Here is a 26618-nt window from a genome sequence, read left to right as displayed (position 1 = left end):
CAAAGAGTTTCCAATCATTTCCCTCTATGTTTATCAAGTTCAAATTTAGGTTTTTGTTTTTAACTCTCTCTTGGTTTTAGTTATAGATTTCATTTGTCATTGATTGATTTCAATTCCGATCTGTGTAATAAAAAAATTAATGGGTTTTTCTTTAGCTTTTCTTTTTATGGGTTTGTAGGTGGAAAGGCAAATCATTGGAATTTTTGTTCTTAATTTTAATTTCTTGGGTTTTGTTTTGTTGATTATTGTCTTTTTTTTGTTAGAATTTTTTTCCTTGTTTGGTAGATTTTTATTAGATTTAGTTCTTGTTTGCACTTGAAATTTGAATTCATTTAATTATAGCATAAAAAACGGTTAAGAATTATGCAGCAATTTCTTTTCTTCATACCCTTTTCTTATTTACTTAATTTTTTGTTTTATTTCAGATTATGAGAGATATAATTTTTCTGTTTATAGGTTATGGTATTATAATCTCTAAGCATCCTAAGACTCTTATATCAACATGAATTGCAAGTGTTGTAATATATGTGATTCTAATTTTGAACTCGATTGTAAGTGTAGATTGCAATACATTTGCCTCTGTTAGATTGCCGCCTATTCAATGCAGCCTTATTTTTGGAATACAAGATTGATGAAAATTGAAATGCTATGAGTATACATTTTTATAGGTACTACATTAAAAAGCTTCTATTTTTTTTTTTTTTTTTTTTGAGAAACAAAAGCTTCTAATTTCATGTAATGAATTTGAGTCCTAATTTTAAGTAGGCGTAAATGCACTTTTAATCCCTACATTTTGCACTTTTTCCATTTTAGTCCTTATATTTTAATTTTACCATTTTTAATTCATAAACCAATTAACACCTGACATTTAGGTCCTTTCCATCAGTCAACCGATGAAAATAGCTGATGTGGCTGACGGTGGAATAAAAAATAATATAATCGCATAGAATATAAAGCCATGTCAGCATATAAATTTAATTTATTAATTTTAATTAAATAAAAACAGAAATAAAACCAAAAATCACTAAGATTAAAATCTAAAAAGTATCTTGACTTTCTCTCTCTGTGGGAAGAGATCACAAACTGGGTTCAAATTATTTTCTCTTCCATCTCACTTTGTTAAATTAGTTTATCTTCTCTCTCTCTCTCTCTCTCTCTCTCTCTCTCTCTCTCTCTCTCTCTCTCTCTCTCTCTCTCTCTCTCTCTCTCTCTCTCTCGTGTTTCTCACTCTCGTGGTAACTAGTGGTGTAGTGGCTCGTGGTGGCTATGGTGGGTGGTGGTTTGGGTGGATGGGTTGAGATCGAGGTGGGGTGGGTTGAGGTTGGTCTGGGGTGGGTGGGTTGAAACCGAATGGGGTGGCTTGAGTTAGGGTGGTTGGGGTTGAGTTCGGGATGGTTGGGTTTGAGATTGGGTTGGGGTGAGTGGGTTGTGGGTCGGCTGGGGTGGGTAGAGGTCGGGTTGGTTTAGGTCAAGCTGGGGTGGGTGGATTGAGACCAGCTGGGGTGGCTTAAGTTGGGGTGGCTGGGTTTGTGGTTGGGTTGGGGTGGGTAAAGATCGGGATGGCTGGGGTTGAGATTGAGTTGGGTTTGGTTTTGGCGGCTGTGATGGTGGGTAGTGGTTGTTTGATAAGTGGAGGTGGTGGTTGGATTTTTTTGTATTTGGGCAGAAAGAAAATTTCTGGGTTTGGGTTCGGGTAGAAAGAAAATTTATGGGTTTGTGTTTAAGTTTATTGGTTGGGTTTGTGTTTATGTTTGTTGGCTGGGTTTGATCAGTGGAGGTGGTGGCTGGATTTTTCTATGTTTAGGTAGAGAGAAAATTTCTAGGTTTGGGTTCGGCTAGAAAGAAAATTCTATGTTTAGGTTTGTGTTCTTGAGTTCTTTGATCTGGGTTGGAGTTCTTATTTTCTTCATATTCTTCTCGAGTTTTTTTTTTCTTTTTTTTTTTTTAATTTTTTAATTTATTTTAATATTTGTTTTTAATTTAATTAATTAATGTGTGATTATATATTTTTTTTATTTCATCGTCAGCCACGTCAGCTATTTCCGTCGGTTGACTGATGAAAATGACCTAAATGTTAGGCGATAATTGGTTTAGGGACTAAAAGTGGTAAAATTAAAATGTAAGGACTAAAATGAAAAAAGTGCAAATGTAGGGACTAAAAGTGCATTTTCACATTTTAAGTAATGAGCTTGACCATTTAGGTTTATATTATACAAATAACAACTGAAGGCCATGAACAAGGAAAATATTTGGAGTTGAGAAATTCAAAATGCAAACATTATAGATCGCCAATTTTCGGAAAACTAAATATCAAGAAACTTATTAATCTATTGTTCTTGGTCTCTTACTTTTTCCCTTTTTAATTAAAGTCCAAGTTGTTCAAGTAATAGGAAAGCTATTACTTTGTTAAACAAATAAAAAGTAATAGCATAATCTTAACATATATACTTAATTTTATCACAGATAGATCAAATCAATTGGTGTATATTTGCATTGCATGCATCTATGATTTTGTAAATTTTAAAGACCCAAAGGAGGAGGAGACCAGATCTGCATTTAGAATTCATCTCCATCTAAACTGAAAAAATATTACTTCAACACAATCATTCATTTTAAACTTCTCTTTTTCGGTAGATGATATATATCTTACATGCCCACATTGTCTATCACGAACCAAGAGCCCCTGCTACAAATAAATAAATGCTATGAAAAATGTTAATGTTTGTTGGCTAAATGTATAAACGTCTAATTACTTAAAATTTTATTTCTAAGTTTTATTGATTCATTTTCAGTATTTGAATTTAAACAAGAAAAAATTACAAAAAGATTAACATAAATACTAATTTTATCTATTAATGAAACTACCCATAACTCATCATAATCAAAACTAATTTATTTGAATAAATAAAACATTTCCATCATTTTTATCTAATACTAAATTTTTATTATTATCTAATACTGATTAAAATAAATTTGATGCACAGCATAAATTCAACTAAATTAGATTAGTTTAGCATGATTTTCTTTGGGAGGCCTATTGATTTAAGCTTGTTGATAAACTTTTGCTTCCTTGAGTCTAAACTGTTAGTACTTAGTAGACCACCCTCGAGAGTTTCTAAACATTCTTCTCTATCAAGCTTTAGCCATGACATTTTCCTGGAGTGTTGTTCATCCAAACTAAAAAAAATAAAAATAAAAATCATTACTTAGTAGACCACCCTCGAGAGTTTCTAAACATTCTTCTCTATGAGGCTTTACCATGACATTTTCCTGGAGTGTTGTTCATCCAAACTATAAAAAAAAAAATCATAAACCTCATTTAGTGAGTTCATTGGTAGTAATTTTAGTATACGATTAAGATGGGTGATCACACCATAATATGGTGTGTCCTCACAAGTGCAATGACCCAACTTGGTGGATGTATTTGTTAATACTAATCGCTAATCAGTGCAATGCACGGGTTAGATTAATAAAAATTAAAAATCTATTTTGCATGAAGAGACATCAACTTGAAAATGAACAGGAAAAAAAAATTAAATTCAAAATTACAAACTTAATCTCACAATGCCATTTAAAAAAATACACTTTATTCATATATAATTGTGTAAGAAATACAATTAGAGAAAGATTATTAATTAGTCTCGTGCAATTCATCTAAAAGTAATAAAGTTAAAATAACTTATCTATACTCTTTGAAAGGCACTAGAAGAACATAATATTCACTTCAATGATACATTCATCTTTTTGAATGAATGTAAAATCCTCACAATGTTAAATTTGCTCAATAGAGATTCACCAAAGTAAGAAATGACACACAATTCTTGAATCTAAGTCATATAAAATGTGCAACATATGCATGCAACAATAACTACAAAGGAAATTGATCATGCAAGACTGCATATTTTACATCAAGATTAAACTCAATTTCCACTTAAAATTGAAACTTACCACAAATCCTAGTATTAAAATTTTTGGAATCTCATAAAATAAGGCTAAACCAATTAACCAAACAAATGGGTTGTAGAGAACAAACTTTAAGGTGCATAAGCTATCTTGCACTTATGTTATATGACTACTTAATAATCCTATCAGATCTTAATGATGCTCATAATCCTTTGTTTTATTAAATATATGTAAAACATATAGGTTTAATAAAAACAAACTTTTGGTCATATGTTTGCATTAGCTTCAATTCATTCTCCAATCTACATTAGTTCACTTTTAGAAAGTTCTCTAAACAAACTTTATAAACAAAAGTGATATATAGAGAACATCATAATAACATATAATGACAAAATAAATTCCTACTAACACCTTAATCACAAATAACACCATTAAGTATGATACAGAAATTGTGATCCAATACTCAACTCCATAACCATATTTATCCAGAATTCTTAAATTTTTTGGTAGGTAATCTTGTTTTTCCTAGAACTCTTCCTTCGCCGTATCAAATCAATTTGCTTTATACTAAATTTTTGCACAGTGTGCAATGCATTTTGAATTTTATTGATACTAATATCACTTACTAGTTATTAGTTTTCTCCAATATTTTTAATAATTTTTCTTGTAATGTAATCTTTAGTGTTCTATTTTATACTGACAAAATAAAATAGAAAGACATTAAAAGTAGTTAGTGATTTGATCATATTATATGTGTTTGAAAATTTAAAAATTGCATGATATGTTAATTAGTATAGCTAGGCATATTTCTTGCCTAGTCAACAATGTTAATATCATTTTGATAAAATGAAATTGCAAATATCCTTCAATTATATTTTTACATTCTTGATTGTGTGTTATGAATTTTTTTTCTTTCTTTTGTTAGACTTTGTTTCAATTGTTGCAAAAGCAACTAAATTTGAGTAAGAATACCATATTTCAAATCAATTTTTTCTTATATAAATCTTAGAAAATGACATCAAAATTTCATTATATTTAAATAATTAATGTATTGCTTAAAATAATAAATACAAAAAATAAATGTATCCATCATATTAGTACTTTTTTTAATTACATAGAATAAATGCTAAGATATTTTTTCCATATATATATATATTATTTATTTACATTACATGTCATTGAAATGAGTTAGGAAATCTAAAGAATTGAAATTAATTTTATTGAATTCACAAATATTTATTTTTGTAAGGGTCATGTTTTTATGTGATTAAAATATCCTTCAGCAAATGCACTTTATATTATTAGTATTATTATTCCAATTAAAAATAATTTCTTATATAAAATATATAAAAATAAGCACATAAAATTCCTTTCATATAAATAATTAGTACATAACTATTGACAATCAATATGTATATTTATTCCATTAGCTAAATCAATAAACTATAACTTGGATAAAAAATAAATTTTGTCATGTGGTAGCCTAAATAAAGAGAATCTTAAGGTATGTGTCACATATATAAGAAACTTAATGTTCTCTCATATTAGGTCTCTGCTTTTATATATACTAGTGTTTAACCCGTGCAATGCGCGAGGTCATTTGAAATGTCATAAGTAGAAGAAAAATTTGGTTAATATAATTAGTTTTTAAAGAAAAAGTTTGTTGCAAAGTGTGTAAGATACGTTAGTTATCAATTTGGACCATTCATTTAACAACCACAATCAAAATCGATTGAAATCAATTTCCTGTAACTAGCAATTTGGTGAATATGTTTTAAAACTAAGACAACCACTTGATGAAATTATGTTGAGCAATTTTATTACTCAAATGTGCATGCAAACCTTCAATGTAAACCCTCAGAGGTCCACTATAAAATGGAGAAAAATAAAATAAAGGACATTAAGACTATAACGGGTAAGATTGGAGATCAATATTTCACATCATCATCACAATAAAACTTAACACTATAGCACACAACACTACTTTAAAAAATCTTATCATATTAATATTTCATATCATACCTGGTGAATGTTACAATTTTAATATGATAATTTATAAAGGAAATATTACAGTTGCAATAATTTAGTAGTACATTCAGTTTACTCTTCTAAAGAAAATAAAAATAACAATACAATGAAATACACAAAGACTTGTACAGTAAGGTAGTATATACATTAGAGTTCAGTTTTTTTCCTTTTTTGATGCATTTTCCTTAGCACCTTTTTGACGTTTTTGAAGCATTTGGAGTGGCATTCTTTCAGGTCTTTGAACAGATGTTTCTCCTATTTGTGTTTTTCGACTGGCTATGTACTTGTCCTTCCTTGATTTTTTTACAATTTCCTCCATTGTGTCCTGCAATAATTTGCATTTTTATGTATCAGTTAGATTTATATGGTAAATTATGAGTAGACTAATGTTTGAATCATATAGTAAGTAAGGTGAAGTAAATATGCTTTAATTACCTAATGTTCTTCAACTTTACGTGAGTCATTTTGCTTATGTGAAATTTCCATCTCCAAAATCTTCGAAACTGTGTAATTTTCTTTTCCATACTTCAAATTATATTCATCAAGATGCAATTGGAACAAATATTCATTGCCAATTATTTTTTGAATTTCTTTTGGTATTGTATTCCCATCTAATTTGAAAATCTGTTTGAAAAAAGTTTCATACAATTAGCAATATGTATATGGTGCGTGGATATATATATATATATGTGTGTGTGTGTGTGTGTGTGTGTGTGAGTGTAGATTATATTAAATGGTGTGTGGATATATGTGTGTGTGTACGTGTTTGTACAACATTGGTAAAAAAGTATTAAAACTTCAGTTTTCAAATAATAAAGATATGGGCCTGACATTTATATATGAAGTTACCTCTTCTTGCATCTCTGCAAGTTCTTTTGCAGTTTTAGATATAATTTTTTCAGCTCCTTTGTCAAACAATATGAATGTGGTTGAACTAGTCTCATCTTGTACTTGGACTTGGATTCTATAGCTATTTTAAATACAAAGTTGTTAGTAGAATATTATATATATTTTATGTGTGTTTGAGAATTTATAAAGTTGTTAGTAGAATAATTACCTTGGGACTGCAAATTTTGGCTGATTTTTACAACGTTCACACCATAGAACTCCTTTGACTTGTTTCACTTTCGTCTTGCATATAAGACATGCAACATAATACCATCCATATTTGTTGTTGATATTAATGATTTTGGCATTGCATGTTACCAATAAGTCCTATAATACAAAGTTTAGTCAGTTTATAAAATTATATCTTATTATAAAACATATAAACAGTTACTAATTATGATAAATTCATAATGTGAGAGTATAGTTGATACCTTTGTCTTTGAGTTCCATTCCAAGTCCTTTATTTCAGCCACTGTTTTTCTATTATGTAAGGCAAGTTCTCCATCTTATGCTTTAGATAGTTCCTTTGGTAGTATATCTTTTACGGTTATGTCCATTGTGGTGTATCTAACAAAAAATTAGGTATAATTCATTAAAGAATAAACATAACAGTTTCTATATGTATATATATGAAAACAAACTGAAATAAACATTTGTTTCTTAAAGATACCTGCTGGTTTTTTTTTTTTTTTAAAACTTGTATAGCATCTATTTTATACAATTTTATGCTAATATCATTTAAGGAATATTGCCAAGTAGGTACACTCTTGAAAAGAGAAAGTGTAATAATAGTTACTTGTTTCTAATTTCTGCAACTTCTGAAATGTCTAAATTGATATACAGCTTTGTTGCAAAAGTGGATGATAACTGATACTCACCTACAAAAAAGTTGTAAAAGTTATAAGCATTATAGATACATAAATATTATGTATTTGATAAATGAGTTAATCAATTGTTACCTCTGAAAGTTTTCACAATAGTTGAAGTGACTATTACAATGAATGGCCCTTTATTTGTTTTGTAGAAATCATCATCTATTTGTTGTGTAGTATTTCCCCACAAAGTTGTTCGAATTGATTTGCTCCTGAATTTGTATATAAGTAAATTTGAGTTACTTAAAAATTATAACATATGAGTTTGAAAAATTGTTTATATATCTTACTCTTCTAACAACAGTTGAATGTTTCTCATCTTTGTTAGACGCCCTCTTGTTTTGATCTCCTCAATGGCTCCAATGTAGTCTAATATGCCAATCACATCTGGTAAGAACACATTTTTTTTTTAAAAGTAAGAATCAGTATTAACATATGAATTGCATTATATTTTAGTTCTGTAAAAGTAGATGCTTGGCTTGTAAAACAATTAAAATTACCAGTCAAGTAAGTATTGTCATAGCAGCGGGAAGCTATTGCTCCATAATCAGCAAATTCAAATTGGGATTGAGGAATTGAATGATCAAATCCGTTGAATTTTGAGACCGAAGTTGTAGAATTGAAAAGTATTTTGAGTTGGTTATGTACTGGACGATAGTTCCCTTTATTTTCTTCAACTAAGAAATTTGTAATTGTATATATGCTGCCTTCATTTAGTTGTGGACGAAAACTTTGAGCAAGATTCTTTCTGATGCTTGCATGTATCAATGTTCCCTACGAATATTTCAAATGAATTATTCCTTAATCAATAGGAGCAATATATAACAACCATTTTACATTGACTAGTTGCAAGTTTTAATAAAGTAATATTATTCTTTAATCAATAGGAGCAGTAAATAACAATCAATTTACATTATCTGGTTTCAAGTTTTAATAAAATAATATTAGTACAATTTATTCTAAAAGGGAATCAATTATGAATTTACCTCTTTGTCAACCAATATCATATCAAGGCTGATCAGATCATGGTTTTTTGCTATATTAATTGCATCCCACATTCGTAAAACTCTAACTTTCAATTTTGAATTATCTTTGTCCCTTGATATCTGTTTCAAAGTTGTATACTCCATACTCATCTTAAAAATATGTAAAACAAAAACTATATTTAATCAATACAAAAATCAAACAAAAAGATTTTAAGAATTTCAAAAACTAACTGGAAAAATAGAGAAAAAGGTATCTAAACTAATACTTATTGAGTAATGTAGCAAAACATAATTTAATATACAGTAAATAATTCTAGGGAAACCATAATTTTAGTTTAAGAAAAACCATTAACAAATTTATACTCTTCAGTATTCAACAAAACATAAAGACAATTGGAAAAGAAAAGTGAAATCCTAACAAAAAACTTTTAAATGGAAATAAAAGAGGGAACATGAATTGTGAACAGTTATAAACAATTGGGAAGCGTAATTGAATAGAAAAAAATCATGCTCACCTTCTTAATAGTCTGTTGTTGCAAAGAAGTGTTCTGAATAGTTTGCTGTTGCAGTGAAGGAATGGCGGTTGAAACAATTGAGGAAGAGATTCTCTATTTGTGTGTGTGTTTGGCCGAATCAATGTACTGTTTGAAGATTTTATGCTGTGATTCGTCACTTGAATAAGTGTAGTACTTGAAAGAGTGATTCATCAATTTTGGACTTGATTAATTTATCCCAACGGGCCGGACCAATAATTTACTTCAGTAAAAGAAAGCGTTTCATGCAATCAATGACATTTTTTTCTCATGAGTGAGGTTGGGCTTGGGATTGGCTCTAATTGTATACGATGTTCTCACATAACTCCATAGGTTTCATGGTTATTAGATGAAATGGATTGGGCTTTTTTAGCTTAAGGTATGGACCTACCCACGTGAGAAATTGAACAATGTAATAAACCCACAATAAGAATTTATTTGGAACTTTAATTCTGAGATTTATGTGTGTTTGGACAACCGGCTTTTAACTTCTATTTTATTGACCATAGGGTGCAATCAATGACATTTTTTTCTCATGAGTGAGGTTGGGATTGGGATTGGCTCTAATTGTATACGATGTTCTCACTTAACTTCATAGGTTTCATGGTTATTAGATGAAATGGATTGGGCTTTTTTAGCTTAGGGTATGGGCCTACCCACGTGAGAAATTGAACAATGTAATAAACCCACAATAAAAATTTATTTGGAACTTTAATTCTGAGATTTATGTGTATTTGGACAACCGGTTTTTAACTTCTATCTTATTGACCATAGGGTAAGGTTGCATACTCCAGAATAAAGGTTGTTAAATGTAAAATACAATGTCTACACATATAAAATAATTAGTATATGAGAAAATAAATATATTCAAATAATTAAAGGTAAATATTTGAATTGAATATTTTAAAATTAAAAGTCTTAGTTAAAAATTATAAATTAAAATAGTTAAAAAGTTGAAAGTTGAAAGTTAAAAGCTATTTCAATTTTCTTAACTTAGCTAGTGTTTATTGGGTTGGAGAACTTCGGGTTTAAAAAAAAATCTATTTATTATTATTTTTTTTTAATATTGTGCTGACGTGGAAAATTGTGGGCACTTTTATATATGTCAAAAGAATGGCTAAAGCAACCTCGTTTTGTTTAGTCTTTTGCTCCAATTTCACTCACATATATTGCAAATCTTACTGACTTGCCCAATATTTTGTTAATTGATGATGTGACGGTACTAATAGATGATACGAATCAAGTTTGTTATTTGTTCTCATTCTAAAAATCTGATTGATTTTGTTGCTGGCAAGAAGGTCGGCTTTAATAATTTGTTGTTTACATGAAAAATAAGCTGAAAAATATTTAACTTCTAAGCGTGAATCATGCTGCTAGCTTAATTTGATAATAGAAAATGTTTTACAGTATAGTTTCATATTTTAGGTGAATTTTGTTCCATATTATCTATTAGCTCCGAAACTGTACTTCTAATGCAGTCATTTTTTTTTTTAATTATCTGTTCCATATAGTAACTTTTCTAATTATGTTCTTGATTGAGTAAATATTTTGTGCAGACATACTATTATATTACTTCAGATAGTTATCTTGATTTCATAAAGAATTGTGGTTAGCATTGGACCTTGGAAGGATACAATTGTTATTACAAAAAAAAAAATTATTTGAATGTAGTTACAGATCTGGTTGCCAAAGTCCATGTATTTAAGTGTAACTATGCCTTATTAATATTGAAAAACTTTTCCAGAGTGAAAATACATACTACAACAAATCATATATCTTACTTATTATCAAAAACACTCTTCAAACACAGGGAATGAAAAATGGATTTCAACCACAGATTTTTTTTCCCCTTTATGCTAGATGACTGAATTTCATAACTTCTATTAAACATAAACTGATATTTATAGAAAATAACGAAAAAGAGAGATAGGAATATGTGTTCATAACACCCAAATGAACTCATTGAAAGTTGTTCAAACACATACCCAACGGAAAGAATGGCCTAATATACAAACTGATGACCCACAATCGCTCTTCAAAAACAATAGATCAGATAGGATGGAAAACAGTTTCGAATAGTTAGAATGCTTTCTCCTTTTTAGCGCTCCGCCTTCTTTTGCATCCTGTTTTTGCTAGCATGACAGTAAAGAATATCCACTGCACCAGAACTATACACACCCCATAAAATTTAGTTAAGAATTCAGAAAATAACATGTCAGAAATTATAATGTAGTTCTGAAAAGCAATAAAAACAGAGTCCCCTATTAAAGAAAATGAACCATAAGATCAATAGGATGCAAAAATAAATAAATAAATGAAGTGTAATAATCATAAGATCACAATAACGAACTCCTCATTTTTAAGTATTTAGTAACTTTCAGATTCTAAAAGGCCAAAAAAATACACTACAAATTATATCAAAAACAAAACAGTAGCTCTCCCCTTTTACAATGAAATATCTCGTCACCCATGTATGAATAGTTCAAGGAAATCTCAATTCTGATATAGATGTATCAATATACTTCTTTAAAATACTGATGGATGAACTCATAAAACTCCATTAACTCATCCTACAACCCACTGGTAGATACTTTTTAAACAGGAAATCAATCGATAAAAAGCAATATAGATTCTGACCAAAGAAATATAAAAAGCAAAGCAAAGAAATATAAAAAGCAATACAGATTATGTTATGTTCAAATATGTAATATAATAACTGATAACAAGTAAATGATAGCCCAAATTCTAGCTATAGTTTAATAGTTTAGGAAGTTGAAAACATGAAGTTCGGTTTTTTTTTTTTTATTTTCAAGTGAGGGAGGTGAGAGATATGTATTCAGGTTCACCCGACGGGAAGACAGGACAGTATCACCAAGCCACAAAGCTCGTAGCTAAGTTTGATTTAATTTGTCAGAAATTTTAAACATACATAGTTGAAGACCAGTTAATTATAAGTCTCTAAGGTCAATATTGTCATGGGCAGGCCAATTTAAAGGAGCAATGCAGTCTTTAAGTTCCAAAGTTGTTTATGATGTAATATATGTAAACTCTTTTATCCTCTCATCAGAAACCAATCGATTTTCCATAAAGCAGCTCATATATATGGTCCAGAACAGCTCAGAATTCAAAGATAATCTATAGGACTGAGATAAATCAACATGTATAAGTTATTTTCTTTTGTTTAAAAAAAAGTTAAAACTTACCTATTAATCAACCGAGATCATAACAATATTGGTTAGATCATGGTTGTTTGCTACGTTAACTCCATCTCACATTCACTGATATCTGCTTCATAGTTTTCTACTTCATTGCAATATGAAACTATAATATTAGAACATTTTAAACATTAGTAAAATTTATATATAATAATGGAGAAAAACCTACTGTTTACAATAAAAGTGACAATCTAGTTTACACTATCAACAATTTGAAATAATTTTAATAAACAGTATGTGTTACCATTAGGCAAATTATCAAATATTTCTTTGTAGACAATATTTTTTGTATGAAAACGATCAGTATCATCATTTTCTACAATGAGTATCTTGAGACCATCTTTACTTGTAACTCTGGATACGGCAACATATAAATGTCCATGACTGAAAACTGGTCTATCTAAATAAAGTCCAACACGTTGCAGAGATTGACCTTGGCTCTTATTAATTGTCATAGAAAAGCAAACAGATACTGGAAACTGCCTTCTTTTTAGTACAAAAGGCCATTTGGAATCAGAAGGGGATAAGACAATTGTTGGAATAAACACTTTTTCTCCAATATGAGTTCCTGATATTATTTGAGCCTCTAAAACCCATTTTGATTGTTGAGTGACCAAAAGTCTAGTACCATTACAAAGTCCATTACTTTGGTTTAAATTTCGAAGTAACATTATTGGCAGACCTACTTTCAATCTGAGTTTATGATTTGGAATACCAAGGAACTTCATTGAATTGAGAAATTCTATTGGATACATGACATCTTGGTCTAGAATGTTGCTTGAAGCTTTACATAATGAATCTGCACTAAGATATGTCTCTTCATCAGCATTAATAAGATCAATCATGTAACCATTTATGTCTTCAACTACTTCATTTGTTGGAGCTAAAATTGCTCTCTTCTCTAAATACTTGGAGTCGTTGAATTTTGTATCAAAGTTAGGATAGGCAGCTTTTACAATATCGTTGAAAGGATGAGCACCAGGCTGAATTAGTAAATCATGCGGTATTTCAATCAATGTTTCATCTTCATTATTACTAAGTTCACCATCACCAATTTTCAATATCCATTCAGCAAATTCCCTTGTTGCAATATCACCTGGGTTTTGTGTCAACCTCATATTTATTGTCAGAATGAAAACTTTGCAACTATTCCATAATGATGACTTGTTAATTGATGCTTCAACTATTTGTTCTCTTCGTCCTTTAGATATCACTGGTAATATTTGTCTAAAATCACCACCAAGAACAATAGTTTTTCCTCCAAAAGGTGTCTCCCCACTATTTGAGTTCGAAAAACGCAATATATCTCTTAATGACCGATCAACAGCTTCAAAACAATTTCGGTGTGCCATAGGAGCTTCATCCCAAACTATAAGACTTGCTTTTGTCATAAGTTCTGCAATTTGTGAACCTTGTTTAATACCGCAAGTTGAACTATCTGTTACATTTATTGGTATTTGAAATCTTGAATGAGCTGTTCTCCCTCCAGGCAACAATAATGCAGCAATGCCAGATGATGCAATTGCAATGACAATTTTACCTTCTGAGCGCAATTGGCATATAACAGTCTTCCAGAGATAAGTCTTTCCAATTCCTCCATGCCCATAAACAAAAAAGAAACCACCTTTATTCTCTAAAGCAGAATCAATTACTTCATCATAGATATTTCTTTGATCAATATTAAGACCACCAAGAAGTTTAATATGCTCTACTGCCAAAGAGTTTCTATCATAATCCAATTCTTCTTGTAATACTCTATTGTTAATTTGTCTGAGAAGTAATGTATTTGGATATGGTATTGTCTCAAATTTGTGCAAAGACCTGCCACTCTTTATCAAATCTGTTCAATTTCACATAGTGCATAGTTCTGTAATTGGAAGTCATCAAGATGTAGGTTGTCATATCGTAGAACTGTTCTCTGACAATGCAGAATGTCCTCAGATAACAACTGCCAATTTGAAATCCATAATTTATGTGGGTCTGCAACATCACAAAAAATCAACATTGTAACAAAAAGTTCTTGCAGTTGTTTTCCTGAAGTCCAGTACGATGCATGATTCAAAGCTTCGTGCCACTCTTTATCATCATCAAGCAAACCAAGTGCATAACATGTTGATCTGAAAGTTGGATACAAAACATTATTTATAGTTCGTATTTCCTCAAATGATCTAGGTCCTTTAATAACATTGAGTAGCATCCGCAAATAAAACGTTCTCCACTTGCAGGATGAGCATAATATATACGCCCAATACATCTTCCAGATTTTCTTAATTTCCATTCTTTGTCTCTATTATGCCAAACCAATTTAGTAGGAAATTCAGAATAAGTCAATTCCCTTGCTTCTTCATACAATGCATTCACTTTCATCCTTTCTGTAAATTTTCTTTTTCCGATATCTGGCTTGTTCACAGCACTATTTATATAATTAGTATCTTCAAAAACAACTGGTTGCTCATCCTCATTGTGAAAATTCAGTCTTTGAATAGCAGGCTCTCGATGGTGAATAGGAAATTCAAATATCCTCCAACATGCCTCTATGGCAGATACATATCTACAATTTAAATATGTCTTAACTTCATCAGTATCTGTCATATGCTGCATTCCAGTAGAAGAATCAATATGTAAATTTTCGTCAAGAATCAAAGTTGCACGATCAGGTCCTTTTGTTATATACTTAAATAAGTACTTGATAGATCTTCTACGAAGCACGGGTGCGTTTCGGGATTTGGGTGCGAGTGCGGGAGCGGGTGCGGGACTCGGCAATTTTTGAAAAAGTAGGGTGCGGGTGCGGCCATTAAAAAATTATTAAAAATATTTTTATTTATATTTTTAATATATTTCTAAACATACTTTTTTCACATTATATAAATATATACCAAATTTAAGAGCAATGGTAAATAATAACTAGAATACAGAGAATAGGAGAGAGCCTAGCTGAAGAGTGAAGGTAGAGAGTGGGAGAGAGGTGCAAGAAAAATGAAGAGGGAGAGGGTTGGGTCTTGGTTTTTTTCGAAACGGTGTGTTTGCACCTTTTTTTTTTTTTTTTTTTTTTTTTTTTTTTTTTTTCAGCCATACGTACCTGTTGTTGTTGTTTTTTTTTTTTTTTGAATTTCGGCCGGTATCGGCCGATTTCGGCATATTTCGGCCGGTATCGGCCAATTTCTGCCGGACCGATTTCACTCGATACGGAACGATTCGGGCGGAATCGGCGCCATATCGGCACGAATCGCGCCGAAAAAACTAATTTTTTAATGCCCGACGCAGCACGGATGCGCAGGCAGCGGCGTCGCCTGCGCGTCCCCGCGTCGGACGCGGGTGCGGCGGCCCAAACGCCGCACCCGTGCTTCCCAGTAGATCTTGAACAATTACACCACTCGACATTTATGTGTGCTTGAAATTTCACCAATAACTCAATATTGTATGGAACTATGAATCGATTATCAAGTTTGACTTCATTTCTTTCAAGAAATCTTCCATTATTCCTTCTTCTATATATTGGGAAACCATCTTTATCAACAGTGATTTGCAAACAAATTTTTTTAGGGAAGTGCTTTGTACATTTGTTTTCAATCATACAACTTGCCTTTGAATTAATAGAGCCGCAAGGACCATGAACCATATATTGTTTGACAGCTTCATAAACTAAAGGTTCTTCATTCAAATCTGGAATTTCTGCTGAAATTATTCTATCAATTTCTGCTGCTGTAGGATGCTTCTCATCATGATGTAGAAAAAGTAAAATGTGTGCATGAGGTAACCCTCTCTTTTGATATTCAACAGTGTAGACAACTGCCACCAAAACAGTAAGTTAGTTACATTTATTTAGATTAACTATTAAACCAAGTAAAGAAGAAGGAAAAAATATTTAAAATATAAAGTTTAGAATACCTGCAATTACTTTCCCAAAGTGTTGACCATGCTTTAAATCATATAAGAGTTGATCAAGCTTTATTTTGAACACTCTTGCAATCACATCAGGCCGATCTTCTACTTTCTGTCCAGGTTTCCTAGATAGGAAAAGATCAATATTTGGCCATTTTGTGTTGCAAGTGAAGGTAATAAATAGGTCCAGTTAACCTGCCCATCTACAGATTGCCATTGCATCTTGATAGTTTTCAATCATATACCTTGGACTTCCAGTGAAACTTGAAGGTAGAACAAATCTCTTGCCTGAAGATGCAGGGGTGGTATCTCCTCTCATAACTGCATCTTTCAGTCCTTTATACAATTCTATCCTTAATTTGTCTTGGTTCTCTTTTACCCATATAAGTCGGATTTCTTCAATACATGTGTAGGCATCTACAACAAATTGTTGAAACAATCTACCACCATTTACCAAAGTATGTCCTTCATGTTCACGTTCTTGCAAGCGATATGCATAATATTCTCTCATAGTGACAGAATCAGTTGTATCAGATCTGATTCCATCTACATTACTATACAAAATGCTGAGCCTAAAACCATCTTCACCATATGGGAACAAAAGGGGATATTGTAATGCCATGTATAAAGGATGCAACACATTAATACGCTGTAACCCTCCTTCTTTTAACTCAACAATAATATCGCGATGTGCATTCTCAGCACCAATATCACCAATGATAATTGCTGCAAATTTTGAACATGTAGGCAGGTTATATTCTCTTCCATCTGTAGTTCGTGAGCCAATAAGGCGCAATCTTAAATGGTGAACATCAGTATCAAAGAAACGGTCTCTAGACATCTGAAATATCTTCACTAAAGTGTTTGTTTCATCAAACATTTGGACCAATGCATCAACAATAGATGGATCAAGGTCACTATCAATTTCACCATTACTAAAGATATTCATTCTATTTTCAACTTCATTTTCAGTATCGTAGAAATATAATTGTGCAAATTGTGGATCTTGGCCATCATTAGGAAGAAGAGTTCCAATTCTATGATGGTTTTGGACATTAAGTTTGAAAATGTAAGGGTGTCTTCCATCGTTAATTCTACTACCTACTTTCCCACCCATAGATGTCATTGCAAACATTGCATTATAAGTTCTTATTTGAGTTCTGAATATTTTAGATCGTTGACTACCAAGAGGATCTAAAAGCTCATCAATAAAAGGAGGTGGTTTCTTAAGCAAAGGTAACTTAACCTTACCCTCCATACAACAGAGAGAGAATTTTGGGTTCCTAGGCCTTCTAGATTTAACTGTTCTCTCTTCATACCATAAAATTGAACTGCAATGCACGCATACATAAGAAGGCGAGCCAAAATTCCAAGGTTCAGTAAATTTTCCTATATGAATTTTAAAATATGAGGACAAAAATAATGATGTAAACAAAAAAGAATATAACTTTTTTTTCCTTTGTAAATTTAAGTCAAGTCATTTACTTGGAAATTCTTCGCAACCGCTCTGATTATCTGATTGTTGGATTTGTTGAGATATATCACAATTATTGAATCCATTTTCTACCAAAGTATCATCTGTACTTATGTTCAATCTACTTTCTTCATAGGAATGATCCATGCCAACATCAATATCTAATAACCAATGTGAATTGAAAGTTTTATTTTCAATTGTTTATGAAGAATTGTTTAAAAAATTTATAAGTATAAAGTGGCAGAAACAGAAACGTACCTCTTGACGCATAAAAATCCATATTTGTACCAGGTGAATGGACCATAGAGCAGTCATGCGTTAATGCTGTTCTATCTCTCTTGTTTTTTTTCCTCTTTTCAGCAATGACCATTCCCCTGGATTTCCTAGCCTGGATAAGTTTATTTTGTAAACTATTTTTCCTTTCATACCATTTTCTGCTGGATCGCCTTTCAAACATTAGCATCCGTCTTTTTAATCGTGCTTGTCTTGCATTTTCCATTTTTTTTTCAAAACCTCAGAAATGAGCTGCTATAAACTGAGATCTTATACATATGTGAAAGTGTGTTATAAAATAAATAAATAAAATTAAAGCATCTATAAGCACTCAATCCAAAACAATATTGTAAACACAATAAAAATAAAATGAATAAACAAAATAAACAAAGCTAACAACATCAACATTTAGAAAAGCCTGCCAATAAACTGTGCCTAATAGCCTAAGCAGTACAAAAATTAAAAGAAACAAAGTTTAATAAGCAGCAGTACAAAGCTTTAAAAAAACAAAGTTTAATAAGGATTCTAGTAAATCAGAGGCATATATCAATAGCGAAATAATAGTAAAATTAATTATCAAGAAGAAAAACAACAAAGGCGATCAGAGAAAATGCAGTTCAATCTGCAAAAATACAGTAAATAATCGAAGATTATAATCTCAGGCCAAAGCATTGAAAGAGAGAGAATAAACATCCGGATTTTAATTCAAATTCAAATAATAAAAAATAGTGGTGAGGATGTGAAATAAGTAAAAGGGAGAATTGGCTAAATAAATGAATTTGTAAAGACAGAAGCTAGGTAAAACATGTAAATCAAAGCCAATTAAAACAAGATTACAGTAAATGAATAAAATGTAATTCTAAATATGAGATAAGTAAAAAGGAAATCAGCATTTAAGCAAATTGTACTAAACTGTAAAATGGTTTTAACTTTCAATTATCTTGCCAATGTTCCTTTTAAATGAAAAGTTCGGCCTGTTTTTTTCAAAAATCAGCATATATAGAGGTCAATCTGATTTATAGATGGTCTTTCATGATTCTAGGGTTCTACTATTCTTGTCCATCCCATAAACATTAATATTCATAACAAATCAATATTCAACCATTATTAAATGGCAAACATGTTTTTCCTTACATATATTCAACAGGTAAACCCCATTATGCCACTCACAAAAAAGCTGGGTTATAATAATTCAAAAAGAAAGCATCAAAGTAAAGAATATAACACATCAAGTAACAAAATGCTGACCTTGGGTATAGGTGCTGCCAAAAAAGAAGCAAAACAGAGTGGATGTCAAGTTTTCTTTGAGAAAGGTGCCATTTATTTAAGAATGTGGCAAATCAAGTCAATCCAATATGTGAACATGATAAAGGTACCAAATGCAGGCCATTAAAAGCATAGCAAAATAAATAAATAAATAAAAGTAATGACAATTTAACAATTCAGTAAAATACAAAATAAGAATACATTGAATTAATAAAAATTGAAGGAAAAAGTAGATTAAAATATGCAAGTCAGAGCCTAATCAAAACTAAACAGATCAACGGGGAAAATTTAATTCAAATTATGAGATAAATAGAGGGAAGATCAGGCTATCGAAACCTCTTAGTTTGATGTAGAAACTCTTCTTGCAAAATAACCGTGTTGTATCTGGCAAAAAACTCAGCATTCAACAAAATGAAAGGGTAAGAAGTTTTTTTAAAACTGCAGCAAAGATAGATGACAGAGAGAATACAAAAGAAGCGGAAGCAAACATTGTAATATGGTTTAAGTTGCAACAAATATGAAAGATTTTTTTAGTTCTTAACAATCTGTTGGGTATTTCCCATATGATGATGGCAAAAAATTTGTCAAAATTAACATCAAATAGTGACACTTTTTGACACAATGTGAGAATTCTTATGGAATTAATTAACAATCCTGGAGTCAAAGAAAGAAACTCTTCAGTCATAAATATTTGAAAGTTATTTTCAAAAGATGAATTCTATTGAAAAAAACTGCATTGATTTAGTTGTATATCGATCTCAAATTAATGGGAGAACGGAAAAAAACCAATAAACTTGTGGAGAAAGAGAGAGAGTTATTTATAAGTCAGAAAAGGATGATATAGGTTGAGTCAAGTAAATTCTAACTTACACATATTTCTACAGCTATAGTATATAAACCACAAACTAATATGGAAGGGAAAATATGCTAATTTGGATTACTGAGAAAACAATGACCTATTTTTGTGCAAGTGCATGAAACTGTATTAGGAAGAAATTCCCCAAGTTTAAATCATGAAGATCATCATCCGGTTTCCCAAAGTAATTCCAAAGTATGTGTTTATCGGCTGGTTAAGGCTAACAGTTGACAACAGAATGTCCACAATAGATTAAGTCTGTAGTGATGGGGTACTAATCTTGATACTCAGTGTGTTCTTTGTAAAAAGATAATTGAAAGTAGGTATCACTTGTTTTGTGATTGTTCATCCTCGATGAATATATGGTGAACCATAATAAGCTGGTACCTTAAAAAAATCTCAAAGTTCTGTTAGCAAGAGATTATGCTCAAGGATAAGAATTTTGTCTAGATTGGCATTCTGCTCTACTATGTATCATTTACTGAAATTCTGTTCAAAAAAAAAGAATAAAAAGTTTTATTCTAACTATTAACAAACTAATCGAAACATTAACGTGTACACCACACAACAGTCTTTAAGAATTAATCCCTAAATATTTAATGACATAATTTTAAGCAATATATTGGCTATTTAATCAAATACAATATGGGAAAAATAAAGACATAATATACTGCAAAAAAAAATTCACTGATTCTTTAAAACAAATATACATTCACAATCAAACAAGGAACATGATTTTTTAGCACAAACAGTAAGGACAGAGGAGAGGTGGCAATTCAAAGAGCTTGAAAAGTCATTAATTAAGTAAACGAACGTTCAGAAGCACAAAGATTAAAAAAGAATACCCCAATCTAAATCAGATATGACCTCAAATTAAAAAATTAAACTAAATAAAAATAAAAGTTAAAAACCAAAAAACAGAAACTGAGAATGGGTTTGACGATGGCAAAATCAAGGGCAAAATGACTTATGTTACCAAGACATAAAACCCGAAATTATAATTTTTGCATAGAAAAATGAACAAACCCATCTATTTTTCAAAAGGAGTCAAAGAAGAACCCTAGAAAATTCGGTAGGAATTTTTTTTTTGAAAAACAGATATATAGAAAACTAAGACGCTTATGCATGCAGTATAAACATCTAGTCTTAAACAAAAAACATATAGATATAGGAGATTTAATATGCTAATCCGAAAAGGAAAATCAATGGGTTTCACGATAGCAAAATCAATGGGCAAAATCCCTTATGTTACCAAGACATAAAACCCGAAATTATAATTTTTGCATAGAAAAAGGAACAAACCCATCTATTTTTCAAAAGGAGCCAAAGAAGAACCCTAGAAAATTCGGTAGGAATTTCTTTTGAAAAACAGATATATAGAAAAGGAAGATGCTGACCTTTAGAAAAATTTTGTTGCAATGAAGAAATGAAACAGAGCAGAAGATCAAATGGTGATGGCTGGCCGTACGAATGTCCACTGGATCCCAATTTTTTTCCCTTTCTCCCCTTTCTTTGTGTCGCAGTATTGGTAGGAGAATTATTTTAGAGAGAGAAACATAATCTAAGGAAAACAGACGGCTAGAGTTTTTTTAACTGCAAGGTTTTTTTTTATTTAACCGGGCTTTATTTTTGACCTAACCCTTTTTGGTTTTTAATTGCAGATGTGGCAGGGTCTAAAAGGTCAAGCATTGCAACGTACGATCATTATTTTTAAATTGTACATGTGTCTGAATTTTAGATAGACAGTTATCCTATTTGTCAACACGTCCTTAAATGTAGGAACCAACTTTCTCTCAACTTCGTCTATTATACATACTAGTGTTTAACCCGCGCAATGCTCAGGAACATTTTACATTTTAATTATGAGCTTTGCATCCTACATAAACTTAGTTATGATATTTCCACGGCATACATTCAAACTTAAATAATATAATATATTTAAGCATATAGTGTCTAAAAAAGGAATTTGACTTTAAGCAACAACAACACCAACAATTATGCAGCTACTTTAAACCTCCAGCAGCAGCACCAACATGAGTTATGCAGCAACTTATGTTGAGCATTATTGCCACCAATCATGAGCATTGGTTCAGCCATCATAAATTTTGAAAATCAGTCTCATTCTGGTAAAAACCCAAACATAGAAAATCATTGCATCAAATCAAATCATTACCAAACTCAAGGAAAATAATATGCAATAATAAATCATGACAGATCATATTTAACCGATGCATCAAAACTTTCCTTGTAACTTGTATATTAAAATATAGTAAACTATTTTATTACTTAACAATATAGTATATGTTAAGAGTCATCAAGCAACACCTGTGATGTTGCTACTAAAGTTAACTTGCTGCCATAGCTGTTATTGTTGATGTTGCCTAATGTACACTTGTCCTAAGCCGCTGCATTAGAGTTAGGGAGTTGTTAGTCTTTTACCATAAAAGTTGTTAACATCCGTTAGTTGCTGTCAGTTAGTTAGATATATAGGTTGTTAGAATGCAACATATATGGCTTTACTTGGAATAGCTTTGAATACTCAAGAAAACTGGATATTAGTGGTTTGCTTGAGTGGTGATTGTAAGGACCATTGAATGAAATAAGCAACGATTCTCTCCTAATCTTCTCTATTCTCTCTAAATCTTATTTCTCATTCTTGGAGGCCAGTTGCCTCGAATTAGGTATTTCTCATAGATATGAATTACATATTATGTTAAAGCTCTAAGCATAAAACTTTGTGGAAAGTAAAAGAGACAATAATAATGAATTGCTATAAAGTTGGTCTAAATGGTTTGCCAATGTTTTGTAGCTAATATTTATTTGCACATAGGCTATTAGATTTTCTATCACTCACTTATCACTCATTTTCAACAAACATTTCGCGTTCCAATATGCTTTCTGCTCATTGTGAAGCAGGTTATTCAGTAAATATCTGATAAACCTGGAGAGGGGTACCAATCTCCAAAGGATTTGTAAAATGTAGAGAAAGGAAAAAGGTAGATAAATTGGATGTCTGACAGGGGCATGACTTTCTATCTCTTTTTCTTCCTGCCATGTAAAGAACTGACTTCTATCAGTCACTGAATTTCAATTTAGCTATTTTGAGTACTAATTTATGGTCAAGTGCAGGTTTCTTCTTGGCAGTCTCTGTTTTTTAAAAAGAGTTTTAAGAGAGGGCTTGATTTTGTTCTTTTGAATCAAAGTAGTGTAAATCCCATTCACAACTCTAATTTGAGTCCGATTGACAACTATAAGCCCAAACAGGTCCAGGAAATTAAAGGGTTAACAATAACAAAAATATTTACATCAATGTATGCATCATAAAATTTAATTTTCCCCTTAACTTGCTTCTACTTGGCAGGAAAACACAGGATTAAGCTTCACAGGTCATTGAAGATTGGGTATGCTTGGTTTCTTTTCCAGGATATGACAAAGATAGCACATGGTTTAATGCCACAATTCATATACTTGAATTATTAAGGTTTTTAGTTGGTCAATGAGTACTCAAATTGATAAAATCAAGAAAAAGGAAATGTGTGGATATTTGAGCCTCAAGAGAGTCAGGGCGTTCTTGATCCTTATTGAGACTATAAAGCTATTTCAATTAAAATTTAATATAGGAAGTAAAAGTTTGATTTATATCCACAATTCACTATACACGATTACATGAACAAATTACACTGGAGTCTCCCCCATCTCAGCAAGTTATTGATCAATTTTTGGGAAATCAAAAAAGGAAAAAAAAATCAATTGTAGGCCTTTCCTATACTTATTTAATCCCAACGATTTGGTTAAGATTAGAAACAGAAGTACCCAAACTAAAACCAATATTTTTTAGTGATTTCTGTAATCTAAAAAAAATAAAATCCTGTTTCTTTACGGTGAAAACCCAAAAAAAAAAAAAAAAAAACCTAGTGTAATCCAAATACCTAAATAAATTCAATCCAACCAATCTCATACTCAGATCTAAGAAAGAAAGAAAAGAAAACCTTTACCGATGGTAGTTCCGACGATTTGATGGTAACTTGTTAATGGCAATTAGTTTTCTCTTCCATCAGTAGCTGTATTTTCTAAATTTCTCATCGTTCTATCTTCTCCTAGGCCTTTCCTAAACACATCTATTTTCAATAGGGCGATACTCCCAGTGCTTTTTAAAAAAAAAAAAAAATACTAATGATGATATTTTGAGACCAAAGAATTCAAAGAAAAATACTAAACCCATCTTTTTTAAACTGCTTTTTTTTAAAGTTTTTTTTAATCAAATATTAACAAATGATAAAGAGATACAAATTTAAATGAAAGCAACGAAGGAAAATTAGGCTGGCCTGACCTTTCTATTTAATCAAGTAGCTCTTCTTGAATAGCTACCAACTGTCTTATAAGCCAGAGCCGAGATGATAGATCTACATTAGCACGTGAGGAAAAAAATGTCATTGAATATACAAAATTACTGATAAGTGAAAATGTAATTGATGCCCTCAAAAATTTGGCATATTAATGAATTATTAGTACTTGACAGGAAAAACTCAGCGAATCTGAATTGCAACAAAAAAAATGAAAGGGTAAGAAGGTTTTTTAAAATGACAGAAGAGAGATGAAAGATAGAAACACGCCAAACAAACTATCAAAAAGTAAATAATCACACAACCATATTAAGTAAATAATTCCTTAATATGCAATAACACATTTATTTAACAAACTATTTACTATTTATTTGTTTGTTTCTACTCAAAATTTCACTCTGGAAAAATTCTTAAAACAAAAAAGTAGAGACGTTAATTTGAGACCAAAGCATCCCAATAAAAACCAACCTTGCATCTTTTAGGCATTTTATCGAACACTTCAAGTGCATAATTAAACCTGATACTGTAAAAAACAACAGCATATTTTGATTTTGTCAAATTTTTACACCCAAATGCAATGGGTAGGACAAACTTCCCTTTCACAATCCTAACATTCATATGAAAATCTGCTAACCCAAGTTTTCGACTAATGCTAAATTAATCATTATGCATGAGCATGGAAATATCTTACTTTGATGCATGAAATGCATAGGAAGTCAATGAAATTTAGAGAAGATATAGGGCTTACCAATTGATAGAGAGCAACAACAATTAATAAGGAATAAATATGCGTAAGGAATTTGATGGAGAAAAGGGTTTATCCATGTGTGTCTGATCAAATGGGAGAATTTGACAATTACAAAATGGGTCAGATTGTAAGAGATGCTATTGTTCCTTGATAAAAGAAAAGGGTTCTTTTCAATTTTTGAAGAGGCAAAATTGGTTTGCGATTTTGGATTTTCTATTCCCTATGTCTGTTGTTTTGAAACGGAAAACATAAATGGAACTAAAGTGGGCCAAATTCGGTAAACTACACAGATTTAGTATCCAAAACAGTAAAATTAACAAAACTATACTGACCTTGTGTGTATGGAGTTGCAGAAATGAAACGGCCAGAGAACGATCAGGGGAAGAGTTTCAGTAATCTCAATGAAACAGAAAACAAAAAACAAAACAAAAGCAAATATCTAAAATTGAGGAAAAAAACATTTTGATAACATTTCATACCCAAAATCCCAAAACAAAAACGAATCAAATCTAAACCCATTCAACAAAAAAAAAAAAAAAATCAATTAAAGTAACATTTCATACCCAAATCTAAAAAATGGAAAGAAAAAAGACCGGAGCCGGTTTCGACGATCTGGGTGGCGGATGTATGGCTTAACGGTTTCTTTCTGTGTGCTTGTAGTTCCGGCGGTCTAAGTCTGGTGAGTGACCCAAATTGCTGTAAACATAAATTATAGTTATCGCAGATTTAGGTTTTTACTTATAAAAATTTATGAAAAAATCGAAAAACAAAGAAAGCAAAAAAAGAAAACTCACTCTGTAACAGTGCATCGCCAGTCGAGGGAAGCAAGAATTTTGGTGGTCAAAGTCTGACGGTGGTACTGGCCTAAGAGGTCTCTAGCTCTGCCTCTTTCTCTATTTCTTTCTCCAGGTCTCATCGCCTCTCTATTTCTATCACCGCGGAGCAAGTTTTTTTTTTTTTTTTTTAAGCGGTTAGTTTCCTTTTATACCGGGCTTCCAAAAAGTGTATTAGCGCAGTGAAAAATTATAATTTGTAGCTTTTAAACGGTATTGTAGCATTACCAAAAAATGTAATGTATCACTTTTTAAAGTAAGACGTTTCTAAAGTTCAAGCATTGTAACGTACGATTATTTTTTTTTTAAATTGTACATGCGTCTGAATTTTAAATAGGCAGTTATCCTATTTGTCAACACGTCCTTAAATGCAGGAATCAACTTTCTCTCAGCTTCGTCTATTATATATACTAGCGTTTAACCCGCACAATGCGCGGGATCATTTTATGAATTAGAAAACAATCAACTTAATATATTATACTTAATGTGATGGTCAAATATGGAAGGGGGTGGATGGT

The 26618-nt window shown here is 31.1% G+C and overlaps 1 protein-coding gene and 1 long non-coding RNA gene across 2 annotated transcripts; both read right to left on the bottom strand.

Moving 5' to 3' along the window:
* Positions 1 to 6366: 6366 nt before the first annotated feature.
* On the bottom strand, positions 6367 to 17565 carry LOC142634573 (uncharacterized). Its single transcript, XM_075808873.1, has 16 exons — positions 16553 to 17565; positions 16314 to 16432; positions 16009 to 16214; positions 14678 to 15020; positions 14349 to 14405; positions 12670 to 14265; positions 11389 to 11471; positions 8678 to 8827; positions 8192 to 8465; positions 7982 to 8078; positions 7779 to 7903; positions 7616 to 7697; positions 7365 to 7386; positions 6989 to 7146; positions 6781 to 6901; positions 6367 to 6555 (listed from the first exon to the last, which is right to left on the bottom strand). Exons 1-16 carry the CDS (start codon positions 17563 to 17565, stop codon positions 6367 to 6369), a joined length of 4635 nt encoding a protein of 1544 aa, XP_075664988.1.
* A 4458-nt stretch (positions 17566 to 22023) lies between these two features.
* Positions 22024 to 26211, bottom strand: LOC142636915 (uncharacterized). Its single transcript, XR_012844430.1, has 5 exons — positions 26062 to 26211; positions 25831 to 25963; positions 24507 to 24579; positions 22502 to 22581; positions 22024 to 22299 (listed from the first exon to the last, which is right to left on the bottom strand). It is a non-coding gene; the product is annotated as an uncharacterized LOC142636915 (long non-coding RNA).
* Between the last annotated feature and the right edge of the window lie 407 nt (positions 26212 to 26618).

Source organism: Castanea sativa, chromosome 5 (genome assembly GCF_040712315.1).
Source record: "Castanea sativa cultivar Marrone di Chiusa Pesio chromosome 5, ASM4071231v1".
NCBI lineage: Eukaryota > Viridiplantae > Streptophyta > Magnoliopsida > Fagales > Fagaceae > Castanea > Castanea sativa.
The sequence above is the reverse complement of the archived record's forward strand: the minus strand, read 5'-3'. Positions and strand labels throughout refer to the sequence as shown.